At 41.7% G+C, this 26883-nt stretch overlaps 1 protein-coding gene across 7 annotated transcripts; it reads right to left on the bottom strand.

The window, feature by feature from the left end:
• Positions 1-494: 494 nt before the first annotated feature.
• Positions 495-19378, bottom strand: LOC139537443 (protein BTG3-like). Of its 7 annotated transcripts, none has more exons than XM_071338730.1 (7): positions 11293-11446; positions 10425-10465; positions 10172-10254; positions 2207-2416; positions 1882-2019; positions 1467-1656; positions 495-1364 (listed from the first exon to the last, which is right to left on the bottom strand). In XM_071338730.1, exons 4-7 carry the CDS (start codon positions 2380-2382, stop codon positions 1146-1148), a joined length of 723 nt encoding a protein of 240 aa, XP_071194831.1. In that variant the 5' UTR covers positions 2383-2416; positions 10172-10254; positions 10425-10465; positions 11293-11446; the 3' UTR covers positions 495-1145. The 7 variants fall into 7 exon arrangements, with proteins under 7 accessions (XP_071194831.1, XP_071194832.1, XP_071194833.1 ...); XM_071338731.1 differs by having other exon boundaries at positions 10425-10462; positions 11293-11351; XM_071338732.1 differs by lacking the exon at positions 11293-11446 and having other exon boundaries at positions 10425-10468.
• Between the last annotated feature and the right edge of the window lie 7505 nt (positions 19379-26883).

Raw genomic sequence — 26883 nt, 5'->3', positions numbered from 1 at the left:
CCAGCTAACTTTATTATTAGCAGCAATGTTAGCAAGCTTATCAAGCTAGCTAAATTCTTATTAGTTGAATAATAATAATTTGATTTCCAAAGGCTTGAACACCATCATGTTGGACTTACCTCTTCCCAGTTTCCTACAATATTTCGCCCGACCACGTGAAGCCAGCAATACAACAATGGACACAGCTTCCCTATAGTTAAATTGTCATTTTACTGTTCAACAATTTGAAATACTGTAAACAAGACAAGCTATAAAATAGTTTGGCAAAGCTTTAAAACATAGCCTATGACATTGCAAACATGCTTTTGATCAGCATCAGAGACTGAATTCAACAGGTGTCATCCATATACCTACATGCTTCTTTTGATTGTGTGTACAGTAGGCCTATGGGTTAAAATATAAAGTTATTTCATATTTACCAGATATGGCCTCTGATGGTGTGAAGGCAATAAGTATTAAAATTACAGAATAGTCAAATCAAAACAGCATTGAGGTAGGATTAGAAAATGTGTTTAATGTCTCAATTTAAGCGGCAAGCGCAATTCATAATATTAGTACACTCAATAAATAAAACAATTTCTCATTGGAACATAACTGATGGACAGTACAGTAGGCGGTAACATACAATTAACCGATCAAAAATAAATACAGTACATATATCTTCGTAGCTATAAAATACACATCAAATCCATATATTCCTTATCCATTACAACTAATTATTTTACTCAGACGATTAAATTATCTCAAGTGTAAAGAGTTAATGTTCTTACCATAAAAATAACAAATTCCAGTGACTATCTCACTACAAAAATACATTAAAAAAATGTGGTCAGACATCTTGGTAGACTTTGTTTGCCCCTTCACTCCAATTCCCTCTAACATTTCAGTCCCTTAGCAGACACTTCTCCAGAGCGACTTACAGGAGCAATAAGGGCCTTGCTCAAGGGAACATGGACAGATGTTTTACCTAGTCGGCTCAGAGATTCAAACCAGCAACCTTTCAGTTACTGACCCAACACTCTTAACCGCTAGGCTACCTGTCACCCATGAACTATTGCTTGCTCTAGTGGTTACCCTCAACACCTCAGGGAACCTGGGGACCTGGAACAGGCTAATACTAACGTCAACACTAGCTACAGTGGTCCCTAACAGTAAGCCAGGCCTGGAGTGCCACCCCAGTATCCGAGCCCCCCTCTCTGGCCAGGCAGAGCCCAGTCTTTGTGTCTGAAGGGCTGGGTGGGTCTGCCTTGAGGTCTGATGCCATAGTGAGGAGGACGTGGAGGGACGTTATATCCTTTACCATGCCCCATCTTCTTTTGCTTGGGCACTTGACGACGCCACAAAGGAGAAGCTGGGTAGATCACCTTTGAACAATAAAACATGAGTCAATTTCAATTATATTTCCCACATTGTCAGTGCTGACCAAGGAGGTATTCTGTATGGAAACACTACATTACTGGTTGTACCTGGTATGTGTGGTGATTTTGGGGGCAGGTAGGGGATGGATGGGTTTCCCTGAGGCCACTATCCTCATCTGAAGATGAACTGGAGTGGTAATCAGACGTCACCCTCTCCACAGCGTTGGTCACCTTCTTAGTCACATTCTCATCACCAAAGAAACTGGCCACCGTGAAAGCATGGTTCTTCTTTCCATACCTGCGCGATAGTGAAAGGAAGAAGCCAACAAGACTTGTGATGCTCTATCACAATGTATATGTACAATTTAGTTACTTGACTGGTAAACAATGTAACAACCGAGGCTGCATACCAATTGTCTACCCATCTACCAAAGTGTGCACTTGCACACTCTCCTGTAAATGATTTAACACCGTCCAGCCAATACTTACACAAATCCAATGCTTTTAAATAAGACAGACTGACCTGCAGCACCCCTCCCCAGGGTCTACCCACAGTGTGAGTTCTCTGGGCAGGCCAAGGTCCTTGTACTGAACCCCACTCTCCTGGCAGGCCCGCAGCAACTCTGGATCCTCCTTCTGCAACATGTTCAGCCGAATACACCTGCGAAGTAGAGTATACAATACATTGATAACTCCAATCATACAATTCCAATCATACAATTCATTGCATATCAAAAACGCACCTTATTCGTGATGCCCTAGACTGGAGGTTCATAAAACTTCTAGTATGGATGTCAAAATAGTAAGCGCAAGGCAACAGACTGGGGTCAGATCAGTAGTTAAGTTACCTGAAGGCCTGTCCTTTGCTGGGGTTGTCAGGGTACCAATGCCCCCTGAACTTCTCCTGCAGGGCAACAGACAACTGCTCCACAAACAAGTCCACTTTCTGGGTCTCCAACTTTTCCACCTTTTTGATCAGTCTTTTCAGGAAAAACACCACTGCTGCAATCTCTTTTTTCATCATGTTTCACTGATGTGCTGTAATGATGGTCCAAATTCTGAAGATATAAGAGCGTGTCTTTTGTCAGATTAGTAGCTATCTACCACATTTGACAACAAACAATAAACTTTAGCCTATACACAAGTAAGCCTAGCTATAATAGGAAGCAACATGTTACCCCCATCAACGAATCTCAATGCCCTTGAAGTATGTAGTAAGCAAAGCCTACCTTACAACACAAAACAGGCTGACAAGAACTCGTTGCATGTAAACGTTAAGCTAATTCAGCAGGTTAACTATTGTTAAAGCCAAAGGGCATTACAGTCTGGCGGGTCTTCGTCCAGAAAGGCGCGCTGTGACTCATAAATCCCGTTTAGCCATGTGACTGCCCGTGAGTCATAGCTGGCTAGCGCACAACAAAACCTTTACAAATGATGTAGTTGTAAATGCATTATGTATGTATTAATTGCAGACATTTTGGTGACAACTTTTCAGGTGAAGCTAGCTAAGAGAAAAGTTCACAAACAGCATGACCGAAGAACTTGATTTGTAATAGCTAACTTAGCTACTAGACTAACCTTACTGTAGCTAGCTATATTATCTAGCTAAAAAAAACTAGCAAGTTATGTTAAAGTAGCAAACTTTGTAAACTACACAGCAAAAGTTTTCCGATTTCACAAAATGACAATAAAAAGCAATCATATACTGTATTTGCTGCTCATCAACATGTGGACAACTGTTGCCATCTCGACACATGAATGTTTGAACCTCATTAGTATTCTGCCAGCGCCACAAACGATGACGTCACTTCCATGTGGTAATGAGGAAACCTTCAAATGAAAAGGCATCGAGTCATTTATGAAAACTTTTTTATATATATATATTTTTTTTATTAAAAAAAAAAATATATATATATATATATACATGTTGACACTGATATTTTGAGAATATTGTCGTGTAGTGAACTTTTCTACCAGTCCCAGCTAAAGGGGTGAAAAATACTCAGTAGGTCATCTACCAACCAAATACATTGCCTTTCGAAAGTATTCACACCCCTTGACTTTATCCACATGTTGTTGTTACGGCTTGAATTTAAAATGTAATACATAGGAGATTGTTTTGTCACTCGCTTACACACAATAACCCATAAAGTCAAGGTGGAATTATGTTTAGACACATTTATTAAGAATAAAATCTGAAATGTCTTGAGTCAATAAGTATTCAACCCCTTTGTTATGGCAAGCCTAAATAAGTTCAGGAGCAGAAATAAGCTTAACAAGTCACATAATAAATTGTATGCATTTACTCTGTGTGCAATAATAGTGTTTAACATGATTTTTGAATGACTCATCTCTGTACCCCACACATTCAATTACAGTACATTTGGAAAGTATTCAGACCCCTTCACTGCAAATATATATAAAAAAATTAAACAAATACATTCTTTACATAAGTATTCAGACCATTTGCTATGAGACTCGAAATTGAGATCAGGTGCATCCTGTTTCCATTGATCATCCTTGAGATGTTTCTACAACTACATTGGAGTCCACCTATGGTAAATTCAATTGATTGGACATGATTTGAAAAGGCACACACCTGTCTATATAAGGTCCCACAGTTAGGATTGTGTCGAGGCACAGATCTGGGGAAGGGTGCCAAACATGTCTGCAGCATTGAAGGTCCCCAAGAACACAGTGGCCTCCATAATTCTTAAATGGAAGAAGTTTGGAACCACCAAAACTCTTCCTAGAGCTGGCCGCCTGAGCATTGGGGGAGAAGGGCCTTGGTCAGGGAGGTGAACAAGAACCCAATGGTCACTCTGACAGAGCTCCAGAGTTCCTCTGTGGATATCGGAGAACCTTCCAGAAGAACAACCATCTCTGCAGCACTCCACCAATCAGGCCTTTATGGTAGAGTGGCCAGATGGAAACCCCTCAGAATAAGACTGAAATGTAACAAAATGTGGAAGAAGTAAAGGGGTCTGAATATTTTCCAAATGCACTATCTGTAAGGTCCCTCATTCGAGCAGTGAATTTCAAACACCAATTCAACCACAAAGACCAGGGAGGATTTCCAATGCCTCGCAAAGAAGGGCACCTATTAGTAGCCAACCTTTGAATATACCTGGTGAAGTTATTAATTACACTTCGGATTGTGCATCAATACACCCAGTCACTTCAAAGATGCAGGCCTCCTTCCTAACTCAGTTGCCGGAGAGGAAGGAAACCGCTCAGGGATTTCACCATGAGGCCAATGATGACTAAAACAGAGTTTAAAGGCTGTTATAGGAGAAAACTGAGGATGAAACATTTTAGTTACTCCACAATACTAACCTAATTGACAGAGTGAAAAGAAGGAAGGCTGTACAGAATACAAATATTCCAAAACATGAATCCTGTTTGCAACAAGGACCTAAAGTAATACTGCAAAAGAGGTGGCAAAGTAATTAACTGTTTGTCCTGAATACAAAGTGCTATGTTTGCAGCAAATCCAATACATTACTGAGTATATCTCTCCATATTTTTAAGCATAGTGGTGGCTGCATCATGTTATGTGTGTGCTTGTAATTGTTAAGGACTGTGGAGTTTTTCAGGATGTGGAACTAAGCACAAAATCCTGGTTCAGTTTTCCAGACACGGAGATTAATTCACCTTTCAGCAGGACAATAACCTAAAACACAAGGTCAAATCTACACTAGAGTTGCTTACCAAGAAGACAGTGAATGTTCCTGAGTGGCCGAGTTACGGTGTTGACTTAAATCTACTTGAAAATCTATGGCAAGACCTGAAAATGGTTGTCTAGCAATGATCAACAACCAATTTGACAGATCTTAAAGAATTTTTAAAAGAAAATTGGGAAAATGTGGCACAATCCAGGTCTGGAAAGCTCTTCGAGACTTACCCAGAAAGATTCACAGCTGTAATCATGCCAAAGATGCTTCTACAAAGTATTTACACAGGGATGTGAATACTTATGTAAATTGTAACTTTTATTGGCAACTATGTAAAAAATAGCTTACATAAAGCCAACACATTAAAAACAGTGTAGCCTGCAGGTAGAAAATATACTGATAAAAATAAATATCCTTTAATCACATTGGCTACGCATGGCCTGTCTGCAACAAACTTGAAACATTGTATCAAATATCAATTGGGTCGCCCTGAAACTGGTTGTATAAAATATTCTGAGCCCTCAGAGTTTCCCGTGCCAGTGAGCTCGGAAAAACTGTAGGCTATTTGTGAAAGGAATAACAAGTAATCAGGTATTTAATGATGTTTCCACTGGATCAGAGCATTACATTTTTCAATTTCATGCCGAGTGGTTATCGAAAGGGAGAGCGCTGGAAATATTGTTCAAAAACTTTGAGGAACTATTGTCATTCTCAATTGATACACTTTTTTATTTTACCTTTATTTAACTAGGCAAGTCAGTTAAGAACAAATTCTTAGTTTCAATGACGGCCTAGGAACAGTGGGTTAAACTGCCTTGTTCAGGTGGAGAACGACCTTGTCAGCTCGGGGATTCGATCTTGCAACCTTTCAGTTACTAGTCCAACACTCTAACCACTAGGCTACGCTGCCGCTCCTTTCTCTTTGATGTGAAGAAAAATTACTTTTAGAAGCTCCACAGCTCAATAGTGGTGGTGAGTTAAGACAAAATACTATCACACATCCACAAATGGGCACATTTATAGGCCTACATTTGTGTGCATGCCAGGTAGACTAGTCCTACTTCTATATGCGTTATCAGGTGCGCATCCTTACATAACGGGATTTGAGCCAAAAGAAGTTAACGGGATCGATTTGACAACAGCCAGTGAAACTGCAGGGCGCCAAATTAAAACAGAAATCTCATAATTAAAATTCCTCAAACATACAAGTATTATACACCATTTTAAAGATAAACTTCTTGTTAATCCAACCACAGTGTCCGATTTCAAAAAGGCTTTACGGCGAAGGCATACCTTGCGATTATGTTAGGTCAGTGCCTAGTCACAGAAAAACACCATGCGACACCATGCGATAATCTGAGTACAGCGCTCAGCCACCATACAGATACCCGCCATGTTGTGGAGTCAACAAAAGTCAGAAATAGCATTATAAATATTCACTTACCTTTGATGATCTTCATCGTAATGCACTCCCAGTTCAACAATAAAATGTTCGTTTTGTTCGATAAAGTCCATCATTTGTCCAAATACCTCCTTTTTGTTCGCGAGATTAGTCCAGTAATCCAAATGCACGAGCACTAAGTCCAGACGAAAAGTCCCAAAAATTATATTACAGTTCGTAGAAACATGTCAAACGATGTATAGAATCAATCTTTAGGATGTTTTTATCATAAATCTTCAATAATGTTTCAACCAGACAATTTCTTTGTCTTTAGAAATGAAAAAGAACGGAGCTCGCACTCACGGCCGCGCACGTGACTAAACTAATGGCTTTCTGCCAGACCCCTGATTCAAACAGCTCTCATTCGCTCCCACTTCACAGTAGAAGCCTGAAACAACGTTCTAAAGACTGTTGACATCTAGTGGAATCCGTAGGAAGTGCAGTCTGACCCCATTTACACTGGATATTGGATAGGCAAATACATGAAAAACTAAACCTCAGATTTCCCACTTCCTGGTTGGATTTTTCTCAGGTTTTCGCCTGCCATATGAGTTCTGTTATACTCACAGACATCATTCAAACAGTTTTAGAAACTTCAGAGTGTTTTCTATCCATATCTAATTATATGCATATTCTAGCTTCTGGGCTTGAGTAACAGGCAGTTTACTCTGGGCACCTTATTCATCTAAGCTACTCAATACTGCCCCCCATTGACAGGAGCATTCCAAACAAAAGATAAATAAATTGACAAAACTCGTAAATGGAATGAAATAAACAAACACTTATCTATTTGCAACTGCTCGACTAAAAAAAATCTCATTTTCAATACAGACCATTTTGTCATACAGTATTCCACATAAGGCACCCAGAACTTATGAAAGTTGCACAGTATACCCATAATCTTGTAATAAATAAAATCTAGTGATGCATAACTTGACATTTCTGCCATCCATTGTGACATTCTGGGAGGATAACCAACCTTCCAATTAATGGCAATGCATTTCTTTGCCGCTATAAACGATAGGTTACACAGTTTCTTTTGATAAATCTCCAGTATCAACATTTCCAAGCAAACAAAAGCAGGGAGAAGGGAGAATCTGTAGACATGCTGAGATAAAATAATATTCTGACAAAATTCTGCCAGCCTTTACAAGATCATAACATATGCAAATATGTCCCCTTTTGTGTTCTACACAGCCAGCAGAGGAATTACACTTCTGAGTGAATGATATTTAGTTTCAAAATCAAATCAAATCATATTTTACTTGTCACAGGCGCCAAATACAACAGGTGTAGACCTTACAGTGAAATGCTTACTTACAAGCCCTTCACCAACAATGCAATGGGGGACCCAATGCAAATAGTCTGGGTAGCCATTTTATTAGCTGTTCAGAAGTCTTATGGCTTACATTTACATTACATTTAAGTCATTTAGCAGACGCTCTTATCCAGAGCGACTTACAAATTGGTGCATTCACCTTATGATATCCAGTGGAACAACCACTTTACAATAGTGCATCTAACTCTTTTAAGGGGGGGGGGGTTAGAAGGATTACTTTATCCTATCCTAGGTATTCCTTAAAGAGGTGGGGTTTCAGGTATCTCCGGAAGGTGGTGATTGACTCCGCTGACCTGGCGTCGTGAGGGAGTTTGTTCCACCATTGGGGTGCCAGAGCAGCGAACAGTTTTGACTGGGCTGAGCGGGAACTGTACTTCCTCAGAGGTAGGGAGGCGAGCAGGCCAGAGGTGGATGAACGCAGTGCCCTTGTTTGGGTGTAGGGCCTGATCAGAGCCTGAAGGTACGGAGGTGCCGTTCCCCTCACAGCTCCGTAGGCAAGCACCATGGTCTTGTAGCGGATGCGAGCTTCAACTGGAAGCCAGTGGAGAGAGCGGAGGAGCGGGGTGACGTGAGAGAACTTGGGAAAGTTGAACACCAGACGGGCTGCGGCGTTCTGGATGAGTTGTAGGGGTTTAATGGCACAGGCAGGGAGCCCAGCCAACAGCGAGTTGCAGTAATCCAGACGGGAGATGACAAGTGCCTGGATTAGGACCTGCGCCGCTTCCTGCGTGAGGCAGGGTCGTACTCTGCGAATGTTGTAGAGCATGAACCTACAGGAACGGGTCACCGCCTTGATGTTAGTTGAGAACGACAGGGTGTTGTCCAGGATCACGCCAAGGTTCTTAGCACTCTGGGAGGAGGACACAATGGAGTTGTCAACCGTGATGGCGAGATCATGGAACGGGCAGTCCTTCCCCGGGAGGAAGAGCAGCTCCGTCTTGCCGAGGTTCAGCTTGAGGTGGTGATCCGTCATCCACACTGATATGTCTGCCAGACATGCAGAGATGCGATTCACCACCTGGTTATCAGAGGGGGGAAAGGAGAAGATTAATTGTGTGTCGTCTGCATAGCAATGATAGGAGAGACCATGTGAGGATATGACAGAGCCAAGTGACTTGGTGTATAGCGAGAATAGGAGAGGGCCTAGAACAGAGCCCTGGGGACACCAGTGGTGAGAGCACGTGGTGCGGAGACAGATTCTCGCCACGCCACCTGGTAGGAGCGACCTGTCAGGTAGGACGCAATCCAAGCGTGGGCCGCGCCGGAGATGCCCAGCTCGGAGAGGGTGGAGAGGAGGATCTGATGGTTCACAGTATCAAAGGCAGCCGATAGGTCTAGAAGGATGAGAGCAGAGGAGAGAGAGTTAGCTTTAGCAGTGCGGAGCGCCTCCGTGACACAGAGAAGAGCAGTCTCAGTTGAATGACTAGTCTTGAAACCTGACTGATTTGGATCAAGAAGGTCATTCTGAGAGAGATAGCAGGAGAGCTGGCCAAGGACGGCACGTTCAAGAGTTTTGGAGAGAAAAGAAAGAAGGGATACTGGTCTGTAGTTGTTGACATCGGAGGGATCGAGTGTAGGTTTTTTCAGAAGGGGTGCAACTCTCGCTCTCTTGAAGACGGAAGGGACGTAGCCAGCGGTCAAGGATGAGTTGATGAGCGAGGTGAGGTAAGGGAGAAGGTCTCCGGAAATGGTCTGGAGAAGAGAGGAGGGGATAGGGTCAAGCGGGCAGGTTGTTGGGCGGCCGGCCATCACAAGACGCGAGATTTCATCTGGAGAGAGAGGGGAGAAAGAGGTCAAAGCACAGGGTAGGGCAGTGTGAGCAGAACCAGCGGTGTCGTTTGACTTAGCAAACGAGGATCGGATGTCGTCGACCTTCTTTTCAAAATGGTTGACGAAGTCATCAGCAGAGAGGGAGGAGGGGGGAGGAGGGGGAGGAGGATTCAGGAGGGAGGAGAAGGTGACAAAGAGCTTCCTAGGGTTAGAGGCAGATGCTTGGAATTTAGAGGGTAGAAATTGAGGCTTGAGGGTAGAAGCTGTTTAGAAGCCTCTTAGACTTAGACTTGGCGCTCCGGTACCGCTTGCCATGCGGTAGCAGAGAGAACAGTCTATGACTAGGGTGGCTGGAGTCTTTGACAATTTTTTCAGCCTTCCTCTGACACCGCCTGGTATAGAGGTCCTGGATGGCAGGAAGCTTGGACCCGTGATGTACTGGACCGTACGCATTACCCTCTGTAGTGCCTTGCGGTTGGAGGCAGAGCAGTTGCCATACCAGGCAGTGATTCACTGGAATATAGTATGTTTTATAGTTTTCCGTGTCTGTTTTCCGTGTCTGCTGCACAGAGAGAATAAAGTGTGGTACCTGCAAAAGTGCACCTCAATGCCGTCACAGACTGGTCTTCCCTGGTTGCCTGAACCTGCTGAGACCCCGGTCACCATCTGATCCTGCTCAGATGAGGCATGACAAAGAATTACCTTGGTGAACTTTATACATTATCCAAGAAAATAATCAATGGTTCAATAATTGATAATAGATCAGACTGTAGCCTACCCATCAACTCATGATGGAACTTTGTATCCATTCACTGATTGTTAAAATATACTGCAAAATTCACCTGAGCTCCGTAGACTGGTCTTCCCTGGCTGTCTGGCCCTGCTAAGACAATTTGAGCATAGTGTTGTGTATGGATTGTGTACCATGACAGTGTAGCATGTAGAGCTGTTTATACCGTGTCAGTGTGAAAAGGAGAGGAATTAGCTAGGGAAACTGACAGCTCAATAACGTTACATTGCTATATTGACTCTAATAAAAACTCACATTGCATTGTCAAAAAAACATTTGAATATCGGTCTGAAATCGTTTGGCCGATGGTTTCATAATTTGATTCAGGTTTAATGTGATTGAGGTAAAAATAATAGCTAAAGTTAGTGAGCTAGCTAGCTAATGTTAGCCAACTTTTGGCTAGCTCTAATGGTACATCAACTGGTGAAAACTAGCCAAGTTGATTTACTTCTGTTGAAACAGAACAAAAAGGCAATAAAACATTTCAATACACACAACAACTGTTAGATACATCTACCTGACAGATAGCTAGAGGCTAGAGCTGAACTGGCTGCAGTAGCTACTAGCTAGCTAACTAGTTAATTCTCTTCAGACATAACTTCAGTCGAGAGGGGATGAAACATTAGCTAACATTACATGTCAGTTACACTACAAGCTCAGCACTGGGAATAAATACTTTCTTTACTGTTAAGTCAAACAGCTGTTATCTTGACAGCTATATCAGTCAAATAAAGAGTAGCCAATTTCTGCTCTGCTTGCTTTTACAACCCAGAGAAAAAGCACAACACAGAGACTGCTGCAAACAGCAGCACTGTGCTGGTCCTACAATAATAGTTTTGCCTTCACACAGCCTGTCCACCCGCAATGTGGTGTCCTAGCAGGTCCAAAATCCAGCCGGCTGACACAGTCAAACAGCCTACCTGACCGCTCTGAGGCGTCCGCATGGTCTTTAAGCACGCCGGTGACGCTTTTTGTATCTCAGTGCAATGATAAAACCTGTGTCCCCAGTGAAAGTTGTGCCCCTGGATCTGATGATATGGAGTCAGGAGGATGAGGGTCAGGGATCTGAATGGTCTGTATTAGAAAGACATAGGAAGAAGAGAGATCAGATCATATGATACTGAAAGCAGTGGAGCGTCAAGGTAGGAAGTAAGAGTAATAATGTGTCGGAGTGGAAAGTTGTGATTGTGTTTCATTAGACCACAGGGCCTCATTTACAAACTGAGTAACTAATGCTGTAGAGAAAGAGATAGGTGAAGTTAAATCAGCCTGGTTAATTGGAAATGGTAGATTACTCATATTTTGTGTTAGCCAGGAAAAGCTTAATGGGAAGTAGATAAAAAGCCATGTACCTGGTGCTTATGATAGGTTGAGGGGAGTCATCACTGGTGTCCTAATATCTATGTCCACAGATGATAAAGAAAATGTGAAGGGAGGCAAAGTGATTGAGGCCAAAAGGTTGATCAGTAGGAAAGTAGGTCAAAGAAGTGAAAGCTTATCAGTGATGCTGAGGTTTGAGAAAGTTTTGCCGGGAAAAGTACAGAAAGGATTCCTTAGATTCAATGTTAGAGAATTTGTCCCATATGCACTGTGGTGTTTTAAATGCCAAAGAATGGGACATGTAGCTGAAAACGCTCAGTGTAAAGGAAAGAAAAAATGTGCCAAGTGTGGAAGGGATAATGATTACGGTGAGTTTGGAAGCAATGTGAAGGTTAAGTGCTGTAATTGTGGTGGAGAGCACAGTGCAATATTTGGTCGATGCCAGGTGCAGAGAGAGGCTAGAGAGGCTCAGAGATATAGGATCAGTCATGATGTATAATATGCAGAGGCTGTAAAACAGATTGGTAGAACTACAGTGCGGACTGATGGAGCTTACGTGGATGTACCTGTAGTAAGTGGACCTACTGTCGGGACTCGTGCTTCTGATGGTCCTGGCATGGTTTTAATGCCTGTTCAAAAATCTTGTGCTCATGAAAGTGCGGTATCAAAGGACGCTTTTATTGGTAAGGTTAGCAATACAACACGGGTTGTGGAAAGCAAAAATGCCAGTTTGAAGGTTATTGTGGAGACGGCAAAATAGATATTGTGGTTAACAGACATTACTGTTTTAATGGTTGTTGACATGCTGAACAATCCTAAGGGTGGAGTGTTTCAGCATGATATAGATCAAGTTTAATTGGGTAGGGGGGGGGGTTGGGGAGGTGTGGTAGAAGTTAGTAGGGATTTTATTTTCATATTAGTACAGAATTGGGCACACCATGATTGTTCGTACATTCCAGCACAGTAGGTATGCACTTTAAACGTTTGTTTGCGGACCACCATGATATCATAGAAGAATCAAATCAAGTGTATTTGTCACATACACATGGTTAGGAGATGTTAATGAGTGTAGCGAAATGCTTGTTTTTTTTATAAAATAAAAAAGGTATGTAATAAAACCTAATATTTCCTGCGGTAACAATGTAAGAAATAACACACAAAAAAATTAAAATACTGCATAGTTTCCTAGGAACGCGAAGCGAGGCGGCCATCTGTCGGAGCCGGAAGTACAGATTTAGTAGTAGAAGAGGAGTGATCTCTGGGCGGAAATTCAGAGCGTTGTCAGATTGTCCGTCTGTAAATTCAAAGCGGTTCGCCCATTGGGCGCACACTGAACGCTCTGGCTGGGGAATAGGGTTGAGCCGAGCGTTTTGACCTCACGACGGCAGTTAAGCACCCAAACTCAAGTTGGCTAGATATAGCTACTTCTAAACACAAACGAGAGAACACCTCACTCTGACCATTTTACTCGCCCTAGCAGAGCTGTCTGTTTTCATGTTCTGGTGACTGACTGTGCTGCCAACAATTTAATTACTTTTTTTGCACCTTCACTGACACCGGAAATATTCAACGGGGTGTTGCGCGTTAGTAAATTAATCGGTTATACTGCGCTCCGGCACATTCATAAGAGAGTGTACTGAAATCGTAGTAGATAGCCGCATTAAATTTACGAGCGCACCCTACTATGGCCAAAATCCATCTCGCTCGGTCTTCTCCGACTGCTGTCCACTAGGCTTCCTCTCATCACCATTTGGTGGTGGTGAGTGGAAATTCCAACTGGATGCTTCAGATTTATACATCCGGTGAAACATCTGGCTCATTGAGCATGGTTACACGCACACAATAATACGATTCTGTGGATAGTCCGATTAATATAATAGATTAAAACGTTTACATGCTTTGCATGAAGGTTTAACCTAATCAATCTTGTTTACATGGACACATCTGAAATTAGCCCACTGATGGGACTTTCAATAAATGCAGAAAATCTTCAATCAAAATAAAAGTTCTTCCACGGCGACCATGTTCCTTTTTGGTCCGTACATAACGTGTGTGTGAAAACTCTAAGATGCATTCTTTCAGTTTTCCGAATTCAATCAAAATAAAAAGGGCATCACGAACAATGTACAAAACAATATACAAATATCACACATAAAAGACCCCCCAAAAAGTAAAAAGCAGGGAGACACAAAACAAGTATTACACTATAGACAAGTTCCATTTTGACAAATACTGTATACACTTATGATAATTTGCTATTTCCGGAATTCAGATGTGAAGTCTGAGCACCATCAACTTTTTAACTACGGCGCGCGACCTGGTTCGACGTGCCTAAAAATCATGTTTCAAATTGCCGCGGTCTTGGAACTAGAATTGGGATCATGTGTATACTGTGCTAATGCCGAAACAAAAAAAGAATAAGTGAGAGAGCACTGTGAACCAAAATACAGTTGCAATCTTTCTCCACAGGGCGGTGATCAACCTCCATCTACATCACTGGCAGGTATGTATCAAATTAGAGTGGTAGAAACCAATCATTTATATATACACTAGATTACATTTTGGGGGTGTTGTTTTGAAGTCACCACACCATCTTGGCACTCCCCCACCATTGTAAAAAATATTTTGGAAGCTGTCGAAATGCATGCGTCTACATTTGTTTACCCATGTTTACTCCTTTACAGACACCTTAATGCATAACTGTATGTGAGCTAAACATAAACTCAGCAAAAAAAGAAACGTCCTCTCAATGTCAACTGCATTTATTTTCAGCAAACTTAACATGTGTAAATATTTGTATGAACATAGCAAGATTCAACAACAGACATAAACTGAACAAGTTCCACAGACATGTGACTAACAGAAATGGAATAATGTGTCCCTGAACAAAGGGGGGGGTCAAAATCAAAAGTAACAGTCAGTATCTGGTGTGGCCACCAGCTGCATAAAGTACTGCAGTGCATCTCCTCCTCATGGACTGCACCAGATTTGCCAGTTCTTGCTGTGAGATGTTACCCCACTCTTCCACCAAGGCACCTGCAAGTTCCCAGAAATTTCTGGGGGGTATGGCCCTAGCCCTCACATCCAACAGGTCCCAGACATGCTCAATGGGATCCGGGCTCTTCGTTGGCCATGGCAAAACTGATTGTGATTTCCTGTCTTGCAGGAAATCACACACAGAACGAGTAGTATGGCTGGTGGCATTGTCATGCTGGAGGGTCATGTCAAGATGAGCCTGCAGGAAGGGTACCACATGAGGGAGGAGGATGTCTTCCCTGTAACGCACAGTGTTGAGATTGCCTGCAATGACAAGCTCAGTCCGATGATGCTGTAACACACCACCCCAGACCATGACGGACCCTCCACCTCCAAATCGATCCCGCTCCAGAGTACAGGCCTCGGTGTAATGCTCTTTCCTTCGACGATAAACGAGAACCCGACCATCACCCCTGATGAGACAAAACCGCGACTCGTCAGTGAAGAGCACTTTTTGCCAGTCCTGTCTGGTCCAGCGACGGTGGGTTTGTGCCCATAGGCAACGTTGTTGCCAGTGATGTCTGGTGAGGACCTGCCTTACAACAGGCCTACAAGCCCTCAGTCCAGCCTCTCTCAGCCTATTGCAGACAGTCTGAGCAGATGGAGGGATTGTGCGTTCCTGGTGTAACTCAGGCAGTTGTTGTTGCAATCCTGTACCTGTCCCGCGGGTGTGATGTTCAGATGTACCGATCCTGTGCAGTTGTTGTTACACGTGGTTGCCACTGTGGATGATCAGCTGTGTGTCCCGTCTCCCTGTAGCGCTGTCTTAGGTGTCTCACAGTACGGACATTGCAATTTATTGCCCTGGCCACATCTGCAGTCCTCATGCCTCCTTGCAGCATGCCTAAGGCACATTCACGCAGATGAGCAGGGACCCTGGGCAGCTTTCTTTTGGTGTTTTTCAGAGTCAGTAGAAAGGCCTCTTTAGTGTCCTAACTGACCTTAATTGCCTACTGTCTAAACTGTTAGTGTCTTAATGACCGTTCCACAGGTGCATGTTCATTAATTGTTTATGGTTCATTGAACAAGCATGGGAAACAGTGTTTAAACCATTTACATTGAAGATCTGTGAAGTTATTTGGACTTTTACGAATTATCGTTGAAAGACAGGGTCCTGAAAAAGGGAAATTTCTTTTTTTGCTGAGTTTACAAATAAAACATTTTCCTAGAAGTATAATTTGTATAATGTACTGTTACTGTCCCCAATACAACAACAAAAATACTTAAATACATGTAATTTTGTCCTTGAAACATTCCTATGGAGGACTGCTTCTTCTGGGGAGTGCCAATATGGCCGACCGGTGGCTTTGAAGCACCTCATTGGCCAATACATAGCATCAGCAATCCAGGGTTTATATACAGTGCCTTCGGAAAGTATTGGGACCCCTTGACTTTTTCCATTTTTTTTTTTTAGGTTACAGCCTCATTCTAAAATAGATCACTTTTTTTTCTCTCCTCATCAATCTACACACAATACCCCACAATGACAAAGCAAAGACAGGACTTTAGATTTGTTTTCTAATTATTAAAATTAAACAAATATCATATTTACATAATTATTCAGACTCTTTTCTCAGTACTTTCTTGAAGCACCTTCGCAGCAATTACAGCCTCGAGTCTTCTTGGGTATGACGCTACAAGCTTGGCACAACTGTATTTGGGGAGTTTCTCACATTCTTCTCTTCAGATCCTCTCAAGCTCTGTCAGGTTGAATGGGGAGCGTTGCTGCACAGCTATTTTCAGGTCTCTCCAGAAATGTTACATCGAGTTCAAGTCTGGGCTCTGGCTGGGCCACTCAAGGACATTCAGAGACTTGTCCCGAAGCCACTCCTGCGTTGTCTTGGCTGTGTGCTTAGGGTCGTTGTCCTGTTGGAAGGTGAACCTTCACCCCAGTCTGAGGTCCTGAGTGCTCTGGAGCAGGTTTTCATCAAGGATCTCTTTTTACTTTGCTCCGTTCATCTTTGCCTCAAGTCTGACTAGTCTCCAGTCCCTGCCGCTGAAAAACGTTGCCATAGCATGATGCTGCCACCAACATGCTTCACCATAGGGATGGTGCCAGGTTTCCTCTAGAAGTCATGCTTGGCATTCAGGCCAAATTATGGGGTATTGTGTGTAGATTGATGAGAATTTTTATTTATTAAAAACATTTTAGAATAAGGCTGTAATGTAACAAAATGTGAAAAAACTCAAGGGGTCTGAATATTTTCCAAAGGCACTGTACATCATTGGTAGAAACCTTGTAGAAGACTGTACTGTACTCTAGTTTGAATTACAAATGATCAAGGGTATGGAGGGCTCTGATTAGAGACCATTAGTAAATAACTAGATTTAATAGCCCCTCCCATAAATTGTACTGTAGTCAACATCTATCGTTGTCTTACCACACTTACATCTACTCAGACAATGACACTAAAAGGAATAGAAAAAAATATTTTCATTTTACTGAAATATTTGAGAGAACATATGAACCTTTACTTTACACAGACCGTAAGCTTAAACACACATTTCTATAAGTAAAAAAATCCACACAGCACAAACACAGACGTAGCCTAAATGTATCAAACCACCAAATAAAATCATAAGTCAAACTTAGCAGAAAGGGGAAATAAATGTAAATGTAATTTCCAGATACACACACAGCTAATGACATTCACCCCAGACACACAGATCTTTCCAACCAGGGAAGCAACCATTCAGACATGTTCTCACTTTACCAAACCTACAAACCACTCAGCGGGCAAATCTGAAATGTCACCCTATTCTCTAGCATACAGTGCCTTCGGACAGTATTCAGACCCCTGGACTTTTTCCATATTTTGTTACATTACAGCCTTACTCTAAAATGTATTTAATATTAATATTCCTCTGCAATCTACACACAATAACCCATAATGACAAAGCAAAAACAGGTTGAGAAATGTGTTCAAATTAGTGAAAAATTAAAACAGAAATAACGTATTTACACAAGTATTCAGACCCTTTGCTATGAAATTAGAAATTGAGCTCAGGTTAATCCTGTTACCATTTAACATCCTTGAGATATTTCTACAACTTGATTGGAGTCCACCTGTGGTAAATTCAACCGATTGAACATGATTTGGAAAGGCACAAACCTGTCTATATATAAAAAGGTCCACCGTTGACAGTGCATGTCCGAGCAAAAATCAAGCCATGAGGTCAAAGGAATTGTCCGTAGAGCTCCGAGCAAGGATTGTGTCAAGGCACAGATCTGGGCAAGGGTACCAAAACATTTCTGCAGCATTGAAGGTCCCCAAGAACACAGTGGCCTCCATCATTCTTAAAATGGAATAAGTTTGGAACCACCACAACTCTTCCTAGAGCTTGTAGCGGTATTTATTAGAGGGGTAAAGATAAAGATTTTGTTCGGGCGCCAGGCAGGTATTAACCATGCCGAAAGGAAAATAGTAGAATAGAGAGAGTACCACTACCAGACCCACACACATCAGCAGAAGAGACTGCCTAGAGTGTAGCCTGTTAACCAGATAGCCAGTGGAGAGAAAAGAGAATACACACCCTATAAAACCGACATCACAGCACAGGTGTAACCCTACCAAGAATACCTCAACAAAAATAATAATGGCAGAGCAATTGAACATCCACTTCATACAAGAAAGATCCCAGTCATCAACAGAGGATTTGCAGTAATATGTATTATCTTCCAGTGGAGGAGTGCAGAGGGTATGAATGTGGGGGGGGGGGGGGGGGGTGTTCATAGACACAAGGCCTTAAAAATGTCCACAATCTTCTCGGCCACATGTCATTAATACACCCCACCTCAATACAGTTCAAATAACAATACACAACTTGCAAGCAACCTCCCTTTTAACTAAAATGTCCACCCAAATACTTCTGGCAGGGCAATAATAGTCCAGCTCTAATGAAATTCAATGGGAAGTGCATTTTAAAAATAGAAAGTCTGTTGCAGGGTAAAGCACTGGAACGATAGAGGGAAGAGAAAGAGAGAAAGAGAACAAGAGAGATCTTAGCTGTGCTCTTCAGGCGTGCCGGTGTACTCTCTGACCATCGGATGGTTTGTATGTCAAAGCTTCGCAACAATGTTGCTACTAATCCATGCGATCCATAACCGGCGCGGTCCCAAACGAAAACAAACACGACCTAGAGCGGTCACACCGATGATTGAGTTAAGTATTTTATAATCTACACACGCTGAAAACAAACAACTTCTGCAGCATAGCACACACAATCAAACTGTCGCGCCACCCAAGAGCTCCTCCCCAAAGAGCTGAACGAGCTGTTCTAACCTTGCCCAAACCGGCTGCGCGCGTGCGCTATCGTGCATACAATTTTGCCCCACCACACCAAACGCGATCACAACACGCAGGTTAAAATATCAAAACAAACTCTGAACCAATGACATTAATTTGGGGACAGGTTGAAAAGCATTAAACATGTATGGTAATTTAGCTACTTAGCTTGCTCTTGCTAGCTAACGTTAATTTGTCCTATTTAGCTAGCTTGCTGTTGCTAGCTAATTTGTCCTGGGATATAAACATTGAGTTGTTATTTTACCTGAAATGCACAAGGATCTCTACTCCGACAATTAATCCACACATAAAACGGCCAACCGAATCGTTTCTAGTCGTCTCTCCTCCTTCCAGGCTTTTTCATATCGGTAGGATAGTCAGTTTTACTAGGGTATGTTTGGCGGCGTGAGTGAAGGAGGCTTTGTTGCGAAATAGAAAGCCGATTCTTGATTTGATTTTGGATTGGAGATGTTTAATATGAGTCTGGAAGGAGAGTTTACAGTCTAGCCAGACACCTAGGTATTTATAGATGTTCACATATTCTAGGTCGGAACCGTCCAGGGTGGTGATGCTAGTCGGGCGGCGGGTGCAGGCAGCGAACGGTTGAAAAGCATGCATTTGGTTTTACTAGCGTTTAAGAGCAGTTGGAGGCCACGGAAGGAGTGTTGTATGGCATTGAAGCTCGTTTGGAGGTTAGTTAGTGTCCAAGGAAGGGCCAGAAGTATACAGAATGGTGTCGTCTGCGTAGAGGTGGATCAGGGAATCGCCCACAGCAAGAGCAACATAATTTTCTTTTTTTTTTTTTTTCTTTTTTTTTGGGGGGGGTGGATCAGCTTAATATTGCGGAAAGAATGTTGTTTCCAATGTAATTGTCTGCATCATTTCCAATCCCCCATATTTTTTGGGGTAAATATATATATCCATTCACGTATGCATACATATACACATATATACATACACATACCTACATAGACATACATACTTTTTTTTAAAGAGTATACCTTTATTATTATTCCCTGCAAACCCTACCACCGATCCCCCAACTGGAGTAAACTGATAAACATTTCTGTTTTTACCTTCAATTTATACATCTTATACACATTTACAGACACAGTCTACTTTTTAATAGTTCTCTCTTGTTTGTTCTTAGTCCTTCCTCTATTTCTGTTGTCCATCCAGTTTGATTTCCACTTGTAACTGTGCTATTTCACAATAGCTCCGCACCTATACACATTTCACAGATCCCGTATGCCCTACATTGTTTATCTTGTTATTAGTCCCACCCTTCAGCTCCACTCAACCTTTCCCATCTATCTTCCAACATCATCCATTTCGGATTTTTATTTGCCATATATTTTTCAGCTGTGCTGTGATGCTTCACAAAAGATTTGAATCTTCCTATTCTCATAGCTTCCACGGATTGTAAATTAAAAATAAACATTTTTGCTAAAATAATTATTATATTATTGATTGATTGACTATGGCTTTTCAAATCCCCCAGTATTGCTATCTGTAGCGTTAGTTCTACGCAAATGTTGCAATTCTTCAACCATTCCTGGACCTGTGACCAAAAACGAGCTACATGCGGACAATACCAAAATAAATGGTCTAATGACTCTGCCTCCTCACAGCAGAATCTACAGAGCTGAGAAGATTGTATCCCCCATATATATAACATTCTATTAGTTGCAAGAATTTTGTACAATAATTTAAATTGAAAAATTCGAAGTTTTGAATCCGGCGTTGTTTTGCGTATCAATTCATAAACCATGTGCCATGGAATGGGTACATCGAAAATCTCTTCCCAACTATTTTGCAATTTATATGGCACAGCTGTAAGTTTTTTGGTCCTTAAATGAAATTGGTATATGTTTTTATTTATCACACTTTTCTTTAACCATTTATGTTCTTTAATATAAGGCCGACATACAAGTTCCTTACTTTTATCCCCTTCCACCTGCCTCTTCCATTTTTGTGGTAATGCTGCAATTATTTGGTTGTAATTTTGGGTAGAGCAGACATTTCATATGTCTGTGTTAGCTGCATGTGTGACATTACTCCACCAGTCCTATTTATGATATCATTCACAAAAATTATACCTTTTTTAAACATTTCTTCGATAAATACAGTTTTTTTATCAATTACTATATTTGAATTTAACCACAAGATTTGTTGTACTATTTGTTCCGTCCTTTCAGGTGGATTAAACTGAAATTGCAACCAACTTTCTAAGGCTTGTTTAAAAAATAAAGATATTTTGGAGATTATTTCCTTTTCAAGCAACCGAAAGTGAGCAGGTGTAATCTGAATAAAGGGAAAAAGGCCCTTCTTGAACATAGGATGAGACATTCGTACCAATCTACTAGAGAACCAGTTTGGATTTAAGTATAACTTTTGTATGACTGATGCCTTTAGTGAAAGGTCTAATGCTTTAATATTTAATAATTTCTGCCCTCCGAATTCATATTCGTTATATAAATAGGCCCTTTTAATTTTATCTGGCTTGCCGTTCCAAATAAAATTGAATATTTTTTGTTCATATAATTTAAAAAGCAGGTCACTAGGTGTAGGCAAAACCATAAGCAAATAGGTAAACTGTGATATGATTAAAGAGTTAATCAGGGTGATTTTCCCACAAATAGACAGGTATTTTCCTTTCCATGGTAGCAAGATCTTATCTATTTTTGCTAACTTTCTATAAAAATTTATTGGAGTGAGATCATTTCTTTCTTTTGGGATTTGTATACCGAGTATGTCCACATCACCGTCAGACCATTTAATTGGTAAACTACATGGCAATGTAAAATGTGTATTTTTTAGTGATCCAATACGTAATATGGTACATTTATCATAATTTGGTTTTAATCCAGAGAGGATAGCAAATATATCTAGATCCTCTAAGAGGCCGTGGAGAGATTCTAGTTGTGGTTTTAAAAGAAAACATGAATCATCAGCGTACAATGACACCTTAGTTTTTAGGCCCTGGATTTCTAATCCCTTAATATTAATGTTTGATCTAATTTTAACAGCTAACATTTCGATGGCAATAATAAATAGATATGCCAATAGTGGACAACCTTGTTTTACTCCTCTAGATAGTTTAAAACTTTCTGAGATGTAGCCATTATTTACTATTTTACACCTAGGGTTACTATACATCATTTTTACCCATTTTATAAGAGATTCCCCAAAATTGAAATATTCTAGGCATTTATATATAAACTCCAGTCGTACTTTATCAAAAGCCTTTTCAAAATCAGCTATGAAAACCAGGCCTGGTGTCCCCGATATTTCATAGTGTTCTATTGTTTCCAGTACTTGCCTTATATTATCTCCAATGTATCATCCATGTAAAAAAACCTGTCTGATTAGGATGAAAAATATCTGACAAAACTTTTTTTATTCTATGCGCCAAGCATTTTGCTAGGATTTTTGCATCACAACACTGAAGTGTAAGAGGTCTCCAATTTTTTAATTGGACTGGATCTTTATATATACCACTTGGGTCCTGTTTCAGTAATAATGATATCACACCTTCTTGTTGCGTGTCTGATAATCTATCATTTATATAGGAGTGGTTAAAACAAGCTAATAGTGGTCCTTTGAGTATATAAAAAAAATGTTTGTATACTTCCACTGGTATGCCATCCAGTCCTGGAGTTTTCCCATCCTTAAAGGCCCCAATTGCATCAAGTAGTTCCTCCTCTGTAATTAGGCCTTCACATGAGTCTTTCTGTACAGATGTTAATTTTACATTATTATTAGGGAAAAAATCCATACAATTAGTTTCAGTTAGTGGAGATGGAGGAGCCTGAAACGAAAATATATTCTTAAAGTACTTTACTTCCTCTTTCAAAATATCATTTGGTGAATCATGCGTGACTCCATCATTTGTAACAAGTTTTAATACGTTTTTTTTGGTAGCATTTCTATATTGAAGATTGAAAAAGAATTTGGTGCATTTTTCCCCATATTCCATCCAGTTAGCTTTATTTTTGTAATATATTACACTGGATCTTTCTTGAATAAGTTCCTCCATTTCTTTTTGTTTTTCCTCTAACTTATTCTGTGCCTCTATGGTACCGTTTTTATTGTTATCTAACTGTACTGTTAGTCCTTCAATTTCCTTTGTTAATATGGACTCTTTTGATCGAAATTGCTTTTGTTTTATAGATGAGTACTGAATTGCATGGCCTCTAAAGGCACACTTAAAAGTGTCCCATACAATATGGGGATCTGCTGTACCTATGTTATGTCTAAAAAAGTCAGTTATAAATTATTCTGTCCTAGTTCTAAACAATTTATCATCTAGTAGGCTTTGATTAAATTTCCAATATCCTCGCCCATGTGGAAATTCTGTAAGAGTAATATATATGCCAATTATGTGATGGTCCGACCGCATTCTGTCCCCTATCAAACACTTTTTAACTTTTGGTGCCAGAGAGAATGATATAAGAAAGTAGTCAAGGCGACTAGCTTGATTAAGCCTCCGCCATGTATATCTCACTAGGTCAGGGTATTTAAGTCTCCATATATCCACTAATTCCAATATATCCATGACATTCCTGATTTCCTTAAGTGCCTGAGGGTGATAGTTTGTAGTGTGATTTCCTTTCCGGTCCATAGAGGTATTTAAGACCGTATTAAAATCTCCCACTATAATAATAGAGTCTAGTGTTGCTTGTAGAGTTGATACATTCTTATATATATTGTCAAAGAAGCTTGGATCATCATTATTCGGACCGTATAGGTTAATAAGCCATATATGTTTATTGTCCAATAACATATTTAAAATAATCCATCTACCTTGAGGATCTGTTTGGACAAGTTGCACATTTGGATCAAAGTTATTATTAATTAAAACCATCACCCCTTTTGAATTTCTTTGCCCATGGGAGAAATATATTTCGCCCCCCCAGTTCTTTTTCCACAAAACTTCATCTAAAACTGTTGAATGGGTTTCCTGTAAACAGTAGATATTATAATCCTTCTCTTTTAGCCAGGTAAATACTGATCGTCTTTTCTTATTATCTGCTAAGCCATTACAATTGTAACTGGCTATACTTATTTCACCACTTACCATAATGAGACACACCTTTCAATTATTTTTATCAAAATATATGTTTGTAAACGTCCTATTAAAAAGTAACATAATGATTGAGTGTCTATATAGTTGTACCATGACATTTGCATCTCCACTAAGCAAACCTCCAATTGGTCCCCACTATTCCACCCGCCAAAAGCCCCCATCTCGAGTTGGGTTGTCATCCCAATGCCCGGCAGACCACCCCCGACCCCCCGCATCGCACAGCCCCGGACCGACTGGGATCCATCCTTCGAAAAGTGCACACAGCACCATCCACCGAACCGAAGCAGATCCATTGCCAAATGCATTTCCATCGCCCTCACCTCGATTTTTATTACATATTGCTGTGAATCATCCTCTATAGTCCCTAACATCTTTTACTTCTTCCTTCGCAACAGTTGTGGGATACACACATACACCCACACACATTCAGCCCTTACCCCCACACAACCATAAGCTCACCCTCTCAACAATTGCACCATCCCAGAGCCCAACTCAAGATGGGTCATGATTTACAAATGTACTTGCAGTTGCAGCTGTATGAGAAGGCCTGCAAGACCGCGCAAAAAATGAGCATAAATGTAGAGATTTATTTACCATTGTCACATCCTAGATGATGGAGGTCAAATGTACACCTTCTTCCTGAAACACCCACAATACGGTCATCCATTTTGACCATGTTCCCAAGCCTCTCCATGCAGTCCGATTGGTTTCGTGCCACCAGGGCCACAATAATATACCCCCTCTCTGAATGTCCGAGTGTGACCCCCTCCCCATGGGTTACTGCAGCTAGTGTTGCCAGCACTGCCACTGCCTGGGTGGGGGCACCCCACCGGAATCCCCACCGGCTAGGTACAAGGTCATCAAGGTTCTCATTAGCAGCTTTGAGAATTTCCTTGTTTATTATGCTCTCCCTTTAGGGGGCTTTGGCTTTGCAGGACCAACCCTGCCAAGCAGGCTCAGAATCTTGAGGGGGCAGTGCTGCTCTTGGTCCCTGACCTCATTTTGGCTGCATTTTGGCTGCAAGAGCAACATCATTGATATATACAGAGAAAAGAGTCGGCCCGAGAATTGAACCCTGTGGTACCCCCATAGAGACTGCCAGAGGACCGGACAACATGCCCTCCGATTTGACACACTGAACTCTGTCTGCAAAGTAGTTGGTGAACCAGGCAAGGCAGTCATCAGAAAAACCGAGGCAACTGAGTCTGCCGATAAGAATACGGTAATTGACAGAGTCGAAAGCCTTGGCCAGGTTGATGAAGACGGCTGCACAGTACTGTCTTTTATCGATGGCGGTTATGATATCGTTTAGTACCTTGAGCGTGGCTGAGGTGCACCCGTGACCGGCTCGGATACCGGATTGCACAGCGGAGAAGGTACGGTGGAATTCGAGATGGTCAGTGATCTGTTTATTAACTTCGCTTTCGAAGACCTTAGATAGGCAGGGCAGGATGGATATAGGTCTGTAACAGTTTGGGTCCAGGGTGTCTCCCCCTTTGAAGAGGGGGATGACCGCAGCAGCTTTCCAATCCTTGGGGATCTCAGACGATATGAAAGAAAGAGAGTTTGAACAGGCTGGTAATAGGGGTTGCGACAATGGCGGCGGATAGTTTCAGAAATAGAGGGTCTAGATTGTCAAGCCCAGCTGATTTGTATGGGTCCAGGTTTTGCCGCTCTTTCAGAACATCTGCTATCTGAATTTTGGTAAAGGAAAAGCTGGGGACGCTTGGACAAGTAGCTGCGCGGGGGGGGGGGGGGGGGGGGAGGAGCTGTTGGCCGAGGTTGGAGTAGCCAGGTGGAAGGCATGGCCAGCCGTTGAGAAATGCTTGTTGAAGTTTTCGATTATCATGGATTTATCGGTGGTGACCGTGTTACCTAGCCTCAGTGCAGTGGGCAGCTGGGAGGAGGTGCTCTTGTTCTCCATGGACTTTACAGTGTCCCAGAACGTTTTGGAGTTAGAGCTACAGGATACAAATGTCTGCTTGAAAACGCTAGCCTTTGCTTTCCTGACTGACTGCGTGTATTGGTTCCTGACTTCCCTGAACAGTTGCATATCGCGGGGACTATTCGATGCTATTGCAGTCCGCCACAGGATGTTTTTGTGCTGGTCGAGGGCAGTCAGGTCTGGAGTGAACCAAGGGCTATATCTGTTCTTAGTTCTGCATTTTTTGAACGGGGCATGCTTATCTAAGATGGTGAGGAAGTTACTTTTAAAGAATGACCAGGCATCCTCAACTGACGGGATGAGGTCGATATCCTTCCAGGATACCCGGGCCAGGTCAATTAGAAAGGCCTGCTCGCAGAAGTGTTTTAGGGAGCGTTTGACAGTGATGAGGGGTGGTCGTTTGACCGCGGACCCGAAGCGGATACAGGCAATGAGGCAGTGATCGCTGAGATCCTGATTGAAGACAGCAGAGGTGTATTTGGAGGGCAAGTTGGTCAGGATAATGTCTATGAGGGTGCCCATGTTTACAGATTTAGGGTTGTACCTGGTGGGTTCCTTGATGATTTGTGTGAGATTGAGGGAATCTACCTTAGATTGTAGGACTGCCGGGGTGTTGAGCATATCCCAGTTTAGGTCACCTAACAGAACGAACTCTGAAGCTAGATGGGGGGGACGATCAATTCACAAATGGTGTCCAGGGCACAGCTGGGAGCTGAGGGGGGTCGGTAGCAGGTGGCAACAGTGAGAGACTTATTTCTGGAGAGATACATTTTTTAAATTAGAAGTTCGAACTGTTTGGGTATGGACCTGGAAAGTATGACATTACTTTGCAGGC

Source organism: Salvelinus alpinus, chromosome 13 (genome assembly GCF_045679555.1).
Source record: "Salvelinus alpinus chromosome 13, SLU_Salpinus.1, whole genome shotgun sequence".
In the NCBI taxonomy this organism is placed as follows: Eukaryota; Metazoa; Chordata; class Actinopteri; order Salmoniformes; family Salmonidae; genus Salvelinus; species Salvelinus alpinus.
Note: the sequence above shows the minus strand (reverse complement) of the source record. Positions and strands in the feature narration are given on the sequence as shown.